General features: G+C 47.6%; 1 protein-coding gene across 1 annotated transcript in view; it reads left to right on the forward strand.

Moving 5' to 3' along the window:
• Window positions 1–3,988: 3,988 nt before the first annotated feature.
• Window positions 3,989–15,832, forward strand: part of SLC35F4 (solute carrier family 35 member F4) — a 203,622-nt gene continuing 191,778 nt past the window's right edge. Inside the window, exon 1 of the mRNA XM_075065775.1 lies at window positions 3,989–4,133. Within this exon, the coding sequence (XP_074921876.1) occupies window positions 4,031–4,133 (103 nt within the window). The 5' untranslated portion in view covers window positions 3,989–4,030. The remainder of the gene's footprint in view (window positions 4,134–15,832) is intronic.

Below are 15,832 nucleotides of genomic sequence, written 5' to 3' on the forward strand. Positions count from 1 at the left end.
CTTTCTGGAAGATAGTCAGGGTCCAATGACAAATCGCTTGGCTCAATACAGGGGTAACTGGCTGAATGTAAAGACCTGTGATCCACCGGGGGTCCGACTATGTCACACACATAACAGCAAAGCCAGGACTTGAGAGTTGAGTGTCAGTAATAGTGTGTTTCCTGAAGCAAGGTGATGTGCTTCATTGTCCACGTCCAGTTGGAGGACATCCCTCTTGGCTGCTCAGATTCCCTCAATACTGAGGTACCATCCCTTGCAAGCTAGCCCCACTACTAGGGTTTGGAACACTGGCCCTGAAAGGGACCACACTGCAGGACTCCTGGGGGCTGTATTTTGCTTTCACTTTTCACAATGAGAATTTGTGCTCCCATTTTGCATTTTGTGTACTTTAGTTTTATTTTTAGTTAGTGATGTGGGAGGGGGAGCACCATGTGAAGGCAGTAGACTTGCTCCCTGCTCCTGCAGACCTGGCTGTGACACCACAGCTGATCTCTTGACACTCCTTTGCCAGGGCAGCTTAGAGGGATGCTTGGACAAGAGTGCTACTAGCCCTTTACCATGCACAGATGATCACCAGGGCCAGGAGTTGAAAATGACACCCTCACAAAGGGCGGGGGGGGGGGAATCTAACACGCTATGCCCTGGTCTGCACTGATAACTTACGTCGGCATAGCTATGTTCCTCGGGTGTGAAAAAAATCCACATCTGAGACTCATGCTTGCAGACCCAACCCTCAGTGCAAGGTTGACAGAAGAATTCTTCCCTTGACCTAGCTACTGCCTCTATGGGAGGTGGTTTAAGTATGTGATGGGAGAATCCCTCCCATCACCACAGTGAGTGTCTATGCTGAAGCTCTGCGTTTGAAGCTATGCCACTGTAGCATCTGAAGTGTAGACAGACGCTTCGTAAATTCAGGAGTCCATTGCTGCACCTGTCTCCTTGCCACTTGATCACACACCCTGGATCAGGCTCAACAGGCTACTCTCCGGTTTGCACAGAGTTGCGGGAACTATGCACTAGCTTGGCCTGGTTTCCTCCCCACACGTGACTGGGGCAGCTCATGCAGTGGAAAAGTGCCCAACCTGACAGTAGGAGGGCAGTTTACAGGGCCGAGCCTCCCTTGCTCCTGAGGCCATCCTCCGCTTATAGCACCGGGACCTCCATCTCCAACGTCTGCATACTTGCACGAGAGAGAGAGACCTAGATGATTTAACCGTCTCTTCTGGCCTTACACTGTTTTCAGCTGTGCTGCACTCTGTAAAGGGCTGTAATGCTACTCCCTGGCCCAAAGCAAGAAGGGAGTATGGGACCCATAATGTCTCAAAGGCCCTGTGTTCATTAGACAGGGTATGCCAGTATAGATATACCAGGGGTGCCGACTCCGTGCTGTGCTCCGGGACTGGAGCACCCACGGAAAAAAAATAGTGGGTGCTCAGCACCCACTAACATCCCCGCAGATCAGCTCCTCCCCCTCGCCCCCCAGGCCTCCCACCTTCTAGTGGGCCCCATCGATCAGTTCCACCCCCTCCCTCCCAGCACCTCCCGCCTGGCGTGTTCAGTTGTTCTGTGGCGTTCAGGAGGCGCTGAGAGGGAGGGGGAGGAGTGGGGGCAGAAAGAGGCAGGGGAGGGGACTTGGGAGAAGAGGTGGAGTGGGAGCAGGGTCTGGGGCGGACCAGGGGCCAAGCACCCCCAGGAACTGGGGGAATTGGCACCTTGGAATATACTAATATACCAGTATAGCTATAGCTGCAGCTTGCAGTATAGCTTACATTGGTTCCCCACATGGAAAAAGCAATACCCCAGGAGGAATTTTTGCCACTCTAACTGCATCTACACTAGGGTTTAGGCTGGCATAGCTCTGTCAGCTAGGCTGGTGATTTTTTTCAAAATCCTAACTGATATAGCGATGCTGGCAAAACTTTTGAGTATAGACAAGGCCTAGGGCACAGTGCCGCCTGGGCTTGCTCCTGGGATGGTGCAGTCTATGTACCAACTCTTGCTCAAGACTGTGCCTGAGGGCACCATCTAGACCAAAGGGAGGAAGAGGATCAAATGAAAGAAGGTGCTAAACTGCTGTTGTTAATCCAGCCCTATCTTTTTAAATACTCTCCATGTTATGTTCATGGCATACAAACAGAGACATTAGATAAAAACATAAACTACTCTTTCTGGGAGGCTGCAACATAGCACTACTTGACTTCTTAGAATCCAGAGCCCTAATGCACAAGAACCAAAAACAGAGAGAGATAAAGCAGGCTGCTCCCTAAGGCAGCAATGTACAACTCACTCCACCTTGCTTCCCTCCAGAGCCCCCTACCCTGCAAGCAAGATGAGGAAAACCTCAAAGAATTTAAAGCGTCAGATTACAATTTTAACAGTTTGCAATATGCCACACTCTGCTCATCTGGTTAGTGGGTTTAGGGTCAGATCCTATAACTCCCTCTCCATCCACCACCAACATTGACTCCTTTGGCTAAAGAGTGAATGAGGCTACAGGATTCACCCCAACACCAACAGGACACATGGAGCGTGGTTCAGAAGAGGCAAGATTCCCTAAGGGTAAGGAGCTGATCCTACCAAAAGGAGGTGCTTTGGGGTACGGATCTGACTGCATGAAGGAGACAAGAACCAAACAGATTTAAGCTGGGGACGGTAGAGGAGATCAAAGTCTTCCACAATGTTCTCCAAATCCAGGGGAGGGGAAGAGCACTTCTGCTTTAGGGGGGAGGACTGAAGGCCTCTGCCCCTCTTCACAGCATACACTGGAGGCAGATCCAAGAAGTAGGAGGGTGGCTTGCATGCAGTTTGGAAGGGTAGTTGATACTACACCTACGCTGGGCAGTAGACCAAGCAAATGTCATGCCTCTGCCTCTACACTCATGAATTTCCCTGTGAGGACCCACCCTCTCTATAGCAGCTGTGATTATGCACCGAGTTGGGAAGGGTAGCAAAGAACTAGGCTCCTGACCCTTTCAATTCAAGGATTGGGTGGAGGAAAGGAGCAAAGGTTCCCTTACATTGTCCATGTACAGCAGGACCCTGCTCCCTTCCTGCCCAGAATGGAGGGCACACAGGGAAGGAGCAGCCGTGGGGTGGATGATGGCCTCAAAAAGCTCCTGATCACCAGTCTCCCTGCTGTCCAAGCCCCCTCACCTCCAAAGTGTTCCCAACCTCTGACCCCCAATGTGTTCCTGACCCCCATCTCCTGGCTGCCACAGCCTCTGACCCTCAGTGTGTTCCTGTTCCCCACCTCCTGCCCCTGACCCCTGTGTTCCTGCCCACAAAACCTCCCTTCTGCCCCACCACACTCCTCCCTCCATTCCCTGCCCCCTCCGTGCTCCAGCTCCTGTGCCCCCGCAGCCTTTGACCACCAACATGTCCCTGCCCCCAACCTCCCTGCTGCCCCATCCCACACACTCCTCCCCACTCCCTGCCCCCCATCTCCCAACCTCTGACTCCAAATGTGTTCCTGGTCCCCCACATCCCTGCCCTCACCCTCCCTGCTGCCCCATCTCACCGCACTCCTCCCCACACTCCCTGCCCCCATCTCCCAGCCTCTGACCCCAAATGTGTTCCTGTCCCCCCCATCCCTGCCACCCAGCCTCTGACCCCCAACGCGTTCCTGCCCCCAGTCTCCCTGCTGCCCGATCCCACTGCACTCCTCCCCACTCCCTGCCCCCCATCTCCCAGCCTCTGACCCCAAATGTGTTCCTGTCCCCCACATCCCTGCCCCCACTCTCTGACCCCTGTGTCCCTGCCCCCAGCCTCCCTGCTGCCCCATCCCACCGCACTCCTGCTCACCGCGGTGCTCCAGCCCGCCAGCAGCGGCCCAGCCGTGGCCCGAGCGGAGCCGCAGGACGCTTGGCAGCGGCGCGGGAGGCTGACTCGCCGGCGGCTGCAGCGGTGCGGGGGGGAGCCTGTCCTGCGCCAGGCGGCGGAGCCAGAGCCCCAGCGCCGGAGCAGAGCAGCGGCTGCACCACGAGCTGCGGCAGCGGCAGCAGCCTCCGCACCTGCCCCCCAGCCGCTCCCTATGGATGTCAAGGCAGCGCCCAACGGGGTGGCCACCATCGAGGACAGGATCTTACGGATCACGGGCTACTATGGCTATTACCCCGGCTATTCCAGCCAGAAAAGTAAGTCTCGCCCCCTCCCCGCTCGCTCCTGGGTGGGGGGCGGATTTTCCTCGGGGGGCGGGGGCCGGCATTGCACAGAAGCAGGAGCAGCCGTGGGCGTGAGGGGCCGCTGTGGCAAGTGCCTCTCCCCCAGCCTGGAGTGGTTGCAAAGGAAACCAGGGGGCTAGTTTTTGGCCGGCACTTGCAAATGGAGGGGTTGCAAAAGCTGCCCCGGAGCGTGGTTTTTTGGGGTGGGGGAGGGATGCGAGGGGGGCGCTCGCTGGGGTTTGCTTGCAGGGCAGCGCGGGGCTGGCTGGGTTCCTCCGCGTGGCTGTGCCTGCGCGGTGGGGCTTTGCCTTGGTCTCGCGTGTTAGCCAAGCGCTGGCAATTGCGGAGTAACGGGGCCAGCACGGGAGTCCGGCAGCCCAGCCCTCGGCTGCTGCTCTGTGAGCAGTGCGGCTCCTCACCCACAAACTGTTTCACCCCCATTTAGTTACCCAGGAGGATCTCAACAACCGCCTCTCCTTGGTAGATGGCATGTGGTGCTGCTCACCTAAAAGATACCCCCTTCCGCACACACTCCCTTAAAAGTCAGATGGGATTGTAAAGTCCCCCCCTCTTCATTCCCCCTACGAAAAATCAAGCTGCTGTACAGGTAGCCTTGTCTTTTCCGGTAAGTTAGATCATGGGATTGCTGAAGCCCTAGGAGGTTTGTGATGCCTGGAGCTGCTGCAGAGCCATCCCTCATATTTACAGACCATACGGTGTAGCAGGTTTCTCGCAGTCATTAGTTTTCCAGCTGTGTCTGGAGCCACTCTTTCATATCCAGTCCGATATTATGGAAGAGACAAGTCATTGTTTTAGAATTTACCCGCCTGTAGCACAGAGATGATTTGTTCTCTTCTCTGAATACTTTACTTATTGGCAAGTTAAACTAAACGGGATTGGTTTTGCTTTTTGAAATGAGGGATTGAGAGATCGTGGATTTAGATCCTGATTTGCTGCAACAAATTCATGGTTGAGGTCAGCTAATTAGGCGATCCCCGTAGAACAGATAAAATGACAGAGCTCAGAAGAAGACAAGGAATGTTGATTGTACAGTCTGTGTGCCCTGTGTTTAACGCTTCAGTCCTGCAGTCATTACTTGGGCAAAACTCCCACTGAAGTCTGCGGGAATTTTGCCTGACTCACTAACCTCAGTCCAGAGAGTGAAGCTCTGAAAAAATAGTTTTAGCATTTCACTCTGTTTTGGGAAGGTTTAAATATATATCACTCCTCTCTAGTAGCTGTTTTAACATAAGACAGGTAGAATATTCATTTTCCGTACAAAACTTAATTGTATAGGGTTAGATTTTTCCAGAAAAAAGCAATGAATTACAGAGTGAATTTTCTTCATGCTACTTTAATATAAAACTTCTCTCGTGAAGGCCTTTTTCTTTTTAAGCTGGAGAAGCAAAAATTAAAGAAAGTGCTCCTTGTAGAAATTAAATATTTTTGCTTTTGATGGTTTTAATTAAGAACAGTGGGGTTTTGGCAGCTGGTAAAGCTTTAGAATGTTTCTGTGGAACTATAAATGTCCTGGTGGTCTCGAGAACCATTTATTTTTTTTAAACAATGGAAGTTAATCTAATGAAAAGTGGTGCACTGTTTTCCATCTGTGCAAAAGTTACACAGTAGGATTTTATTGTTTAATAATTATTTTGCATTTTGCGAAAGCTCAGATGGCCACACATGATACTTAAAATGCAGTGACTAAAACCCAAAGTTGAAACAGTGGCCAGTGCATTTGTGAATGGAAAAAAATTAAGTGGAAAAAAAATAAAGAACAATCTGTTTTCTATGGCTGTTTAAAGTCTCTGTGAAATCAAGGAAGATTAACCACTTCTAAAAGCTACAACACAGCCAGCCAGCCTTCATGGCAAGAATAAACCGAGGATCAACCAACAAAGTGTCAGTTCTAGACACACGCTCACAGGCTTTATACTTGATATGAGAGAGAGTAGCCAGACATTGAAACACAATAAAAAATTCTTCGGTCGCATGCAGCTGGGAAACAAACAAACTGAGTAAATCCACTGCATGAGATTATTTGTAGGGTACCAGCAGTGTGCTAGGTACATTGAGCAATAGAGTAGGTAGGTCATTTGATGTGTCTCTAGCAACACAGTCAAGCCAGGACTTTTTGAAGAGTAGCTAGGAAGACACACCAAACAGGAATAAAAGCATGTGGAAGTAATGTGATGGTTCAGTCCAGTGACCAGTGAAATCTGATCAAGGTGGGCCTATTTCTGAAGTCTGGCAAAAAAACTCCAGTGGAGAACAATTGAGAGATTTGCTAAATATGGATAGGGGGAAAAGACTTAAGGACATTGCCTCAGGTTTGCTTTGGCAGCAAAACAGGGTTTTTATATCTGCTGCAATACAGCCTTCTTCTATGCACACTCTGTATCAAAATGCATGGTTGAGTGAGGCCCTGATATTGCAATTCTGCATAGGTAGGTTGCTGAAGTCGGTGGGGTTTTGCCTGGGAGCAGGGGGGTTTCCTGCATTGTGCTCAGTGCAGGAGCAGGGTCTTAAATATCCTACAATTGAACACGTTACAGATTTCAGAAAAGACGCTTGGAGGCCAAAATTTAGTGTTGCCAACACTCATGATTATATCGCAAGCCTCTTGATATGTGATGTTTTCCTTAGAGCCCCAGGGACTAGAAGCAGGTGATTAGGTGAAAAATGTGGCTTTCATTTGAAAAAAAACAAACCAAAATAAGCTTCTGGTCCTCGTGGTTGCAGAGAAAAGCTTGAAAACGTGACCCGAGTTCACCTAAATAGTCCAAAACTAGAAAACAAATAAAAACAATACTGTTTTTAAAAAAATCTCATGATCTTTAAGCCAGTGGCATGATATTTGGAACCTGAAATTGTGATTTTTGAGAGCTTGCAACTGGCAATACAGAAAGACTAGTGATTTTAGCTGACACAGTTTTTGGGTGCAAATGTAAGACATCTTAAAGGGTGGGTGCTCTGAAAAATCAGCTGCCTTTTGGGTGTCTCAAGATGGGGACTTCAAATCTTGGCACACTCATAATCACTAGTCACTTTTGAAAATATTGGGTGGGAGATTTTACTGTGTTACTTTATTTAGGTTAGAATATATTCTGAAATTATTTTAGTGATTTTTAAAAATTAGTCTCTTGTACTTTGCACTGTTTTATACAGTTGTAATTCTGAGAATCCAGACGTTCTACATATTAAGAATATAGATACCAAATAGATTGATATTCTAAATTGACTTCAATGGAGCCAGGATTTCACTCTAAGACCTCCAAGTACAGCGTAGTGCATAGGCCTCATCCTGGCCCGCATGACAGGGATGAATTTCACCCACTAGAGACCAAAGTGTATTTCCAGTGTGAAGTAATGGGAAGATGAAATAAAGATATAATGTCAGTGAAATATAACGATGAAGATCAATGAGTGACATAATAGCTGATCTTACAAAAAGGCAGAAACACAGTATTTTCTAGGAAATGTCTTTACTCCAACTGGTACAGTATGTGAGCATGGAGCTATGGAAAACGTGCTTGTGCGTATGACAGTCCTATCAGTCTGCAGAGTAATAGATACTTTTCTTTTGTCTATTCATTCTAAAAAAAAGTAGCTAAAGAAGTAAAAGGTTTACTGTACTCTATCATTAACTAAGATTTTGATCCTTGCTAAAATACATATTTTACAAAAAGTTTACACTGCATGAAATGTAGCATTAGAAACTGAGATCCTTCTGAATATACTAATTTACAGGGGTGAGTTTTCCCATCTATCTGTATGTAGGTGATCTCATTTAGCGCTTGGGCCTCTCTTTTAGGAATAAGAGAAGATAGTTCTCTGTCCTGCCTACTTCCGATATGGATGGGCCCTTTCCAAAAACTAATACCGTGTCTTCCTGTGTATAAGGTGATTTGTGTGTAACTTGATGGCATCATTCCCCAATTTAAAATGTATAGAAGTGTGTAAAAGCTCCCTGGCTCGTAAGCTAAGGAGGAGGCTGCCTTTTTTTTCTGTTAGGTCCCTATAGGATTTGCAAGGGTACGAGTGTCCATTTTGCATGGTAAGCGCACTGGCCCAGAAAAGAGATTCCAGGTTCTGACCTTCAGCTTTAGGCAATGCACACCGGCAGGCAGGGTGGGAGAGGAAAGGGACAGTTGGAGACACAATAGTCATCCCTTCTGTGTGAACAAGGCGTGTTCCACGAGAATCTGCCAATTTTATAGGTAATAATAAAACCAGAAACTTTGTAACCCTAGGAGAGAAAAATGGAACCGTTCCCTGCCCTGCCCCTTCGCCCCTGAGGCCCCCACCCCTCCTGTGTCCCTTCCCCCAAGGCTCCACACCTGCGCCCAGCCCCTTCCTCCTGAGGCCCCACCCTCATTCACTGGCTCTCCCTCTCCTGTGTGGGTTGGTAGGGACTTGCCTGCAAGGCCGGACTAGGGAGCTTTTGCGCAGAGCCGTGCGATGCAGCTAAGGAGGTGTGTCCACTGGCTGAGTAGGGCCCTGGCACGGGTGATGACTCGGTGCTTCCTGCTACCTGCAAGTAGAGCTGGACCCGGACACTAATCGAGTCCCCTTTTTCAGCTGGACTGCGTGCCACCTCGTGTTCACCTAATGTGTTACGTGCTCACTTGCGGGGGGAGGGATATTCTCAGTGGTTTGAGCATTCAGCCATGCTTAATAAACCCAGGTTGATGGAGTCCAGTCCTGTGAGGGGGCCATTAGGGATCCTGGGCCAAAATCTGGTCTGGGGATTGGTTCTGCCTTTGGGCTGTAGGTTGGACCTAGATGACCTCTGAGTTCCCCTTCCAAACCCTGAAATCTATTGATTCTGTTTGTATCTTAGGTGCTTTCTACAGCACTTATTCACTGTAGTATCATGATAGCGAGGTTAAGCGATAGTCAAGAGTCTATTGGCCAGAGATCTTAGGACAAAGCTTCCACTGAGACCGAAGACTCCACAAGGGGCTGCAGACGCCGGGAGGTGTTTCTCTGGGTCCCCTGCTAGGATCTTGTGTCAGCGGGACCACCACTCTGAGCAGCAATGAACACCCTGCACGCATGAACAGTGTTGTAGGTGAGTCTGAACCACCTGGCTGCGCTGACCAGGCGATTGGCGCAAATCGCAATCTAGATGTTGCTTACAAGAATATGCCCCTGATATCAAACTGACATCAGGCCCAGATGCTGGCATCATTATACCTAGGGCTTTTGCTGGTGTTGCAGACATTTTTGCAAGCTGCCAGTGGGGCCAAGGCTGTCTGCGTGATTCGCAAATCAGGACCACATGCAGAGGGACTGTTCCCAGTGTCATCAACAGCCCAGCTCCTGTCCTTCTTTACGGGATTACAACAGCCTGAATACTATTACCTGTGATTCTTCGAGTTCGTGAAATGCAGAGATATAGTTTACTACCACTTCCACTGTGTAGCTTTATCACTGCCCGTGACCTTACTAGCACTCTGGGAGAGGAGTGAATGTGGGTTTGTGTCCGTGCTGAAGTTAGAAAGATTAGACATTTATTTTTGTTAACTTGTATTAGAAGCAATTAGCCTGATTTCAGCAAAGCACTTAAGCGGCTGCTTAACTTTACCCATGGATTTCCTGCATTAAGGTTAAAGCATGTGCTTTGTTGGTCAGGTTTGGGATTGCACCACTTGCTCTGTGATTCGCTGAATCGGGCCTAGCTTCCACCGTCCCAGCCACGGCTTTTACCCTTTTAAAAATCAGAAATCACGAATCAGAAACAAACTTCCAAAATAATGCAGAGTGAATTGTCTTCTGGCTATTACAGTTGCTGTCCATAGCTTCTGCCATAGTGAGAAGCAATGACAGAACAAAGAACGTCTCAACATTTTACCAATGGACATGCCCTGCAGGCAGGTTCGCCACTTTCAGTTGAGGAAAATTAAGTCCTGATCTGTTTTCTGGAAATAGCCTGGCACTGCTGTTTGTGCTTTCTACGCCAAACTGATTTTAATGCTTACTCGTGCATACAGAATGTGTGATTGGGTGGTTTAATTGATTTGTAAAGAAAAGATCCTTTTGAACCTTGTTGGGAGATGAAGAAGTTGGATGAGCTCATGTTTGGGGCAGGGACCTTTAAGAATGGGCCAAGGATTGACTAAGGCCAGGTCTATCCTTGAAAGGGTTAGGTCAACCCATTACATTGCTCAGGGATTATGAAACTGAATACCATCCACACAGCCATATATGACAATATGTAACGCGCAAGCACCTACACCGCCCTGTTGTAGCTACCGCGCATGAACCCCTTGCTTAGGGCAGTGGAAAACTCTTCCATGACTATGACTGCTCCTGGGAAGTTGATAAAGTAAGGTCAGAGAACGCCTCCCATTACTGTAGTAGCGTCTACACTGAAGGCTACCGTTGGCGCAGCTGTACATTTCCAGCGCAAAGCACGCCTTACGCCTAGTTCCTTCTCTTGACCCCAGCCAGGAATTGCCCTGATGCATGGATACCAGGTACTGTCAGTGCGAACTTTCTAGCTTTTTGGTTGCATGGGGGCCAAATCACTAATCCTATTCAAACATACCATCAGTTCTGAGTGAGTGAAGCAGATGATCGGGTGTGTAGCTATTCCCTTCAGCCTGTTTACTCTGCACAACATTAACAAATCATGTATATCTGGCTTTATTTTAGATATGAGATTTCTGTGCCATAAGGAAAATGTCTTTGTTTTCAAAGTGTAATCTAACGAAGCTGCCATAGCCGACTAGAAAAGGGATGGGGATGTTCTCCTCCAGGAGGTGATTTATTTATCTGCCATTCAGGGATGTGAAAAATATATATAACTCTCGAGACCCCCAAGTGGAAGTTACGATTATGACATGCATCCGACGAAGTGTGGTATACCCACAAAAGCTCATGATGGCTCCTCGAACATATTGCTGTTAGCTACTAAAAGATATCGAGACCCATGCTACGCATCTCAACACGCCATCAGAAGCACAAATGCATCGTCAGCATATCCATACTCATTTAACCAAAAGGTGCCACAGGACTCTTTGCCTGTTTTACGGGATCCGGACTAACATGGGCTACCTTTACATTATGAAAGTGTTTCTCACAAGTGAAGGAATTTGAATAGATATTCTTTACTGCCGTATTCTGGCTGTTCAGTGCGCATCATTTTTAATGTCATAAATCCATATTTTGTGTAGTTGCTGCATTTAGTAATATTGCTGCACCTCTGTTAAAATCTTGTGTGTGGTGTTCAAGAATGTGCTTGTGAGTGATACTCTGCTATTAATAATAATGCTTCGGTAGTGTCTTTTGTTTGAGGAACTCAAGGCCCTCCAAAGGAAGGATGGTCTTGTGGTTCAGCCTTATAGTCTAGGATCAGGCTTCAGTACTTGGGTTCAATACTTTGTGACCTTGAGCAAGTCACCTAGACCCAGATTTTTAAAGGTAATTAAGTGATGCTCATTTTCAAAGAAATGCTGCCTTTCATTTTGGTCAGGGAAATGTTTATTTGCATTCTTCACTGAATATTCGTGGGCGTTACATTGCATCACACTCTGTAGAATAACAGAGTTAACTGTGTTGTATAGTATTGAGGCCAGGGGATCTCAAAGCCCAGTACAGCACACACCAGGGCCACCCAGGGGGGGAGGAGGGGGCAAATGGGGCAATTTGCCCCAGGCCCTGCAGGAGCCCCCACAAGAATATAGTATTCTATAGTATTGCAACTTTTTTTAATGGAAGGGGCCCCTGAAATTACTTTGCCCCAGCCCCCCTGAATCCTCTGGGCAGCCCTGGCACACACCGCATCTTGATAGAGGGACTGTCGTGGACCAACCTCCTCTCGTATTTACAGTTGCATCACCCATGTGGTGCCTACAGCAATTGCTTCTAGCTGTCTTTAATGTGCTAAAAGCTTTCTGTGTAAAATCAATCACCTTCCCTATGTTCACCCTTCAGTTCATCTCTTTCTCTTTTCAGTTCATTCTTTTCTTCTCCCACCATTCCTCTGGATATATTGCCCATAAGTCGCCTTTCCATTTCTCTTCCACTGGTGGCGCAGTCCCAGGCAAATACTGTAAAACACGGTTAGGAGCACTGGATTGAATTCTGAGCAGCTGTTTGCTTCATCTGTATGTGTTCCTCTTTTATTAGCTATTTATTTATGCAAACATACCTTTGTGCAAGAGTTTGGCGAATGGCTGTTTTTCTGGCTCACCCACTTGCTGCTGGTTGACCCACCAGTGGCTGGGATTTGTTCACGTACACCTGATGTTGGGTAATGAAAACCTCTGTAAAAATCACAGTCTCTTTGTGGATAATCTGCAGATAGAAAAAGGGCTGAATTCGCTGGACCCACTCTACTCGATAAGGGTGGAATTCACTCCTATGCAGAATGCCCTCAAAGTAGGCTTTACCCTAGCTCTCTGCCTAGGGGTGCGTTTCACACTTAAGGGAGGCAAGGCTAGAGTCATGCTTTCTTCATATATGGGTTTTTCTAACACAAGAATGGCAGAGTTGTAGGAAACTAAATAAGAGTCTGCTTGAGTTTTTTAGATGATGATTGACATTCAAGAGTGAAGACCACAGGTGTGCAGCTTCTCATTGTGCCAGGAGTGAAGTTGTCAAGTGTGGTCTTTGTTCTAGACCTTCAGATGATCTTTAGGTATCATGAGTCCAGGTCATGGAGTGCTTTGAAGATAAGCACCGAGACATTGACCTGGCTTAGAAATTCTGTGGGAAGCCAGCATAGAGAGCAACGAACAGGTGTGATGTGTTCATGGTAGCCTGCGTTGCTGAGAAGATGCACAGCCTGCGTTGCTGAGAAGATGCACTCCAACTCGTATGGCGAGCGTTCCATCCGAGTTGGAGTTTCCTAAGTGCTGAAGATGTCATGGTATATCACATTGCTGTAGTGAGAGGTGACGAAGGTGTGAATAACTGAGGTCTGATCTTTGTATGCAAAGATGGAGTGGAGTCTCCTAGCCAACCAGAAATGATAGAATAGTCGTTCTCAAACTTCTTTACTGGTGACCCCTTTCACATAGCAAGCCTCTGAGTATGACCCCTCTTCTAAATTTAAAAACACTTTTTTATATATTAACACCTTTATAAATGCTGGAGGCAAAGCGGGGTTGGGATGGAGGTTGAGAGCTCGTGACCCCCCATGTAATAACCTTGTGACCTCCTGAGGGATCCTGACCTCCAGTTTGAGAACCTCTGTGGTAGAAAATGTTACTCGTGGCTGTTGCTTTGTGAGAGCTCAGCATCAGTGAGGAATCCAAGAGAACTTCTAGACTACGGACTGAAGTGACCAATTGCAGTTTTGAACTTGCAACCAATGGAGCCTGCACCCTGGATGCAAGTTCTTGAAAAGACTTTATTCTTCCCACCAGCATCACCTCTTCATTGCTTGGGTTCAGCTTTAGCCAACTCTTCTGCATTCATGAGCTGATTTCATCTGTCTTCGTGGTAGTGGTGTGGTTGTAGGGAGTGAAGGATAGGTGGGGATGTGTCATCTGCATATTATCGGCACTCTGTCTGATGGAAAAAATATCCTGTTTGGCTTGGTTTTCTTGTATAATTCTGTGGCCTCATGCTGGCTCATGATCTTTCTTTGTCTTCTGGTTTCAAAGTCTGTTCCAGCTGCGTGTGGATTTGACTTTGAAGAACCTGTTTTTAGTGCTTAGATACCATAGGGGTCCATAGTAATGGGTGACTGTATAAATACCCAGATAGACAGTGGAGAATCCCAAGCTGTAAGGCAACTAGGACTCATAAAACAAGGCTGTTGCATGTTACCACATAGCCTCAGCCAGGCTGAAAAGCCATGTATTTTTCTCTTGAGGTGGTTCTCTTATTCTTGGCCAAAATGATGAAAGAGTAGAGACTTTAGCACTCTGCTCTCACTAGTTGGGTTCCTTGTTTGTGGATCTGGTCTGTTGAATTCAGAAGATGTCTTGTTTGAGCATTAATACAACAGTTCTTACCATTCTTGGATCTGGTTCTCCCATTGCTCTAGCCTAGGTACAAGGGTATCTATGTAACCTACTGAGAAGTGTGCATTACAGAGCCCCCCTGTGCCTGTTTGCCGAGGATGTGAATTGTTATGGCCCCAGCTGTGGAGCCTGGGCTCTTCCACTCAAGCTGTAGCAGCTCAAGCTTTTAGCTCTAGAGGTCCCTGGTGCATCAGCCAAGAGGGTGGCTGTCACACCTATGTCCTCGCTCTTGAGCTGGTCTCTCGCCTTTCACAGGAATGTAGTGATAAAGCTGTCTCTGAACCATTTGGTAAAACCTCACCCTAGACTTTTCCCTTATGGAAGTGTAAGTTCACTACTTTTTGTTAGTGAGTTGTATGTGAGCTACTGTAAAATAAGACTGGGTGAGCCGAACTGGGTCTGAGACAGGTTTAGCCTCCTGCTCTCTTCAGAGAGGGAGAGAGAGAAGCTAGTTTGCTTCTATTCCAGTTTCATTGGGAGTGGGAGTGAAGGGGGCAGAGCTCAGCTCCCCCTTCCTCTACTTACAGCCAAGAGGAGCTCTCCCTCTGCTCCCTGGCTTCGGGGAGCCACATTCCTTCAAAGCTCCCCTCGCTCCTTGTGTGGGACAGTGAGAGCTCCTGTGCTTGTTCCAATCTTATTATGACTTTCTTGGCCAAACACTGGCAGTTCTGTTGATGGGCAATGGTGACAGCTCATCCCAGGGATGACTCCACTAAATGCACCTCAGGTTAAACAGTGACTCGGCCTCCATATACGGAACAAGGGGAGAGACAAAGCATCAGGTGTAAATCACCTTCCTCTCCAATTTTTGTTCCTTCCTGTCTTACATACTGCGCTCTGCCCAGGTTATAGCACTGAATTACTGCCTGGGAAGCGACTCTCTGGAACTGAAGCCAATGGTGCAAATGTGCTCAGCTGCTGAGGAAAGATGCTATGTAGCCATATTTCTTCTGTGTGGAGACTGGGTCTTTTGGCGAGCCTTTTCCGTGAGATTTAGCATACACAACTCAGCCCAATGTGTAAGAGAGCCATCTGAGAACCTGGGACTGTATTATGTCATCTGTCAGGGCTTTCTGGGACAGCAAGCTGCACTAGCTTGTGTGATGTGTGTTTAAATTGATCACCCTTGATTTAAAATGTCATCTTCTAGTGCATTTTCTTTAGGAACTTGCATTTTGATTGGTTAAAGCTCAGTCACTTTTAGTTCTCTATAAGACAGAACTTGGCAGGCATGTTTTGAGCCCTGCAATGGTGAAACTTGATTGCATGTTTTAGTGCCACAGGACAGTGGCAGTAACATCTGTCTCCTGTGCAATGCAATAGATGGGATTTGAACCTACGACTACTTACACGTGATTCACGATGCGTTCTACCACTCTGCAGAATGAACATCTTGGAGACATGGAGCATGTGCTGTAAAGTGGAGACTTCCTCACGCAGCCCTCACCAGTGGGTCTGCCCTTGGGTGGATCACTTCTGGGCAGAGGCGACACATAACTGTTGATAGTGGAAAGGGGGCACAATTCTGAACTCAGTCCTAGTGACCCTGCCAGGAGGTAGGGGATCTTGGGGGACAACTACTGCACTGGTGGGGTGCAAAATAAACTTTATTAAGAAAATGCAAAAACAGGGAAAATTCAATAGTGAGGGGTATGGGGTTTGTTAAGGTAGACAATTAGGGAGGGGTTTCTT

This window comes from Chelonoidis abingdonii, chromosome 4 (assembly GCF_003597395.2).
Source record: "Chelonoidis abingdonii isolate Lonesome George chromosome 4, CheloAbing_2.0, whole genome shotgun sequence".
In the NCBI taxonomy this organism is placed as follows: Eukaryota; Metazoa; Chordata; order Testudines; family Testudinidae; genus Chelonoidis; species Chelonoidis abingdonii.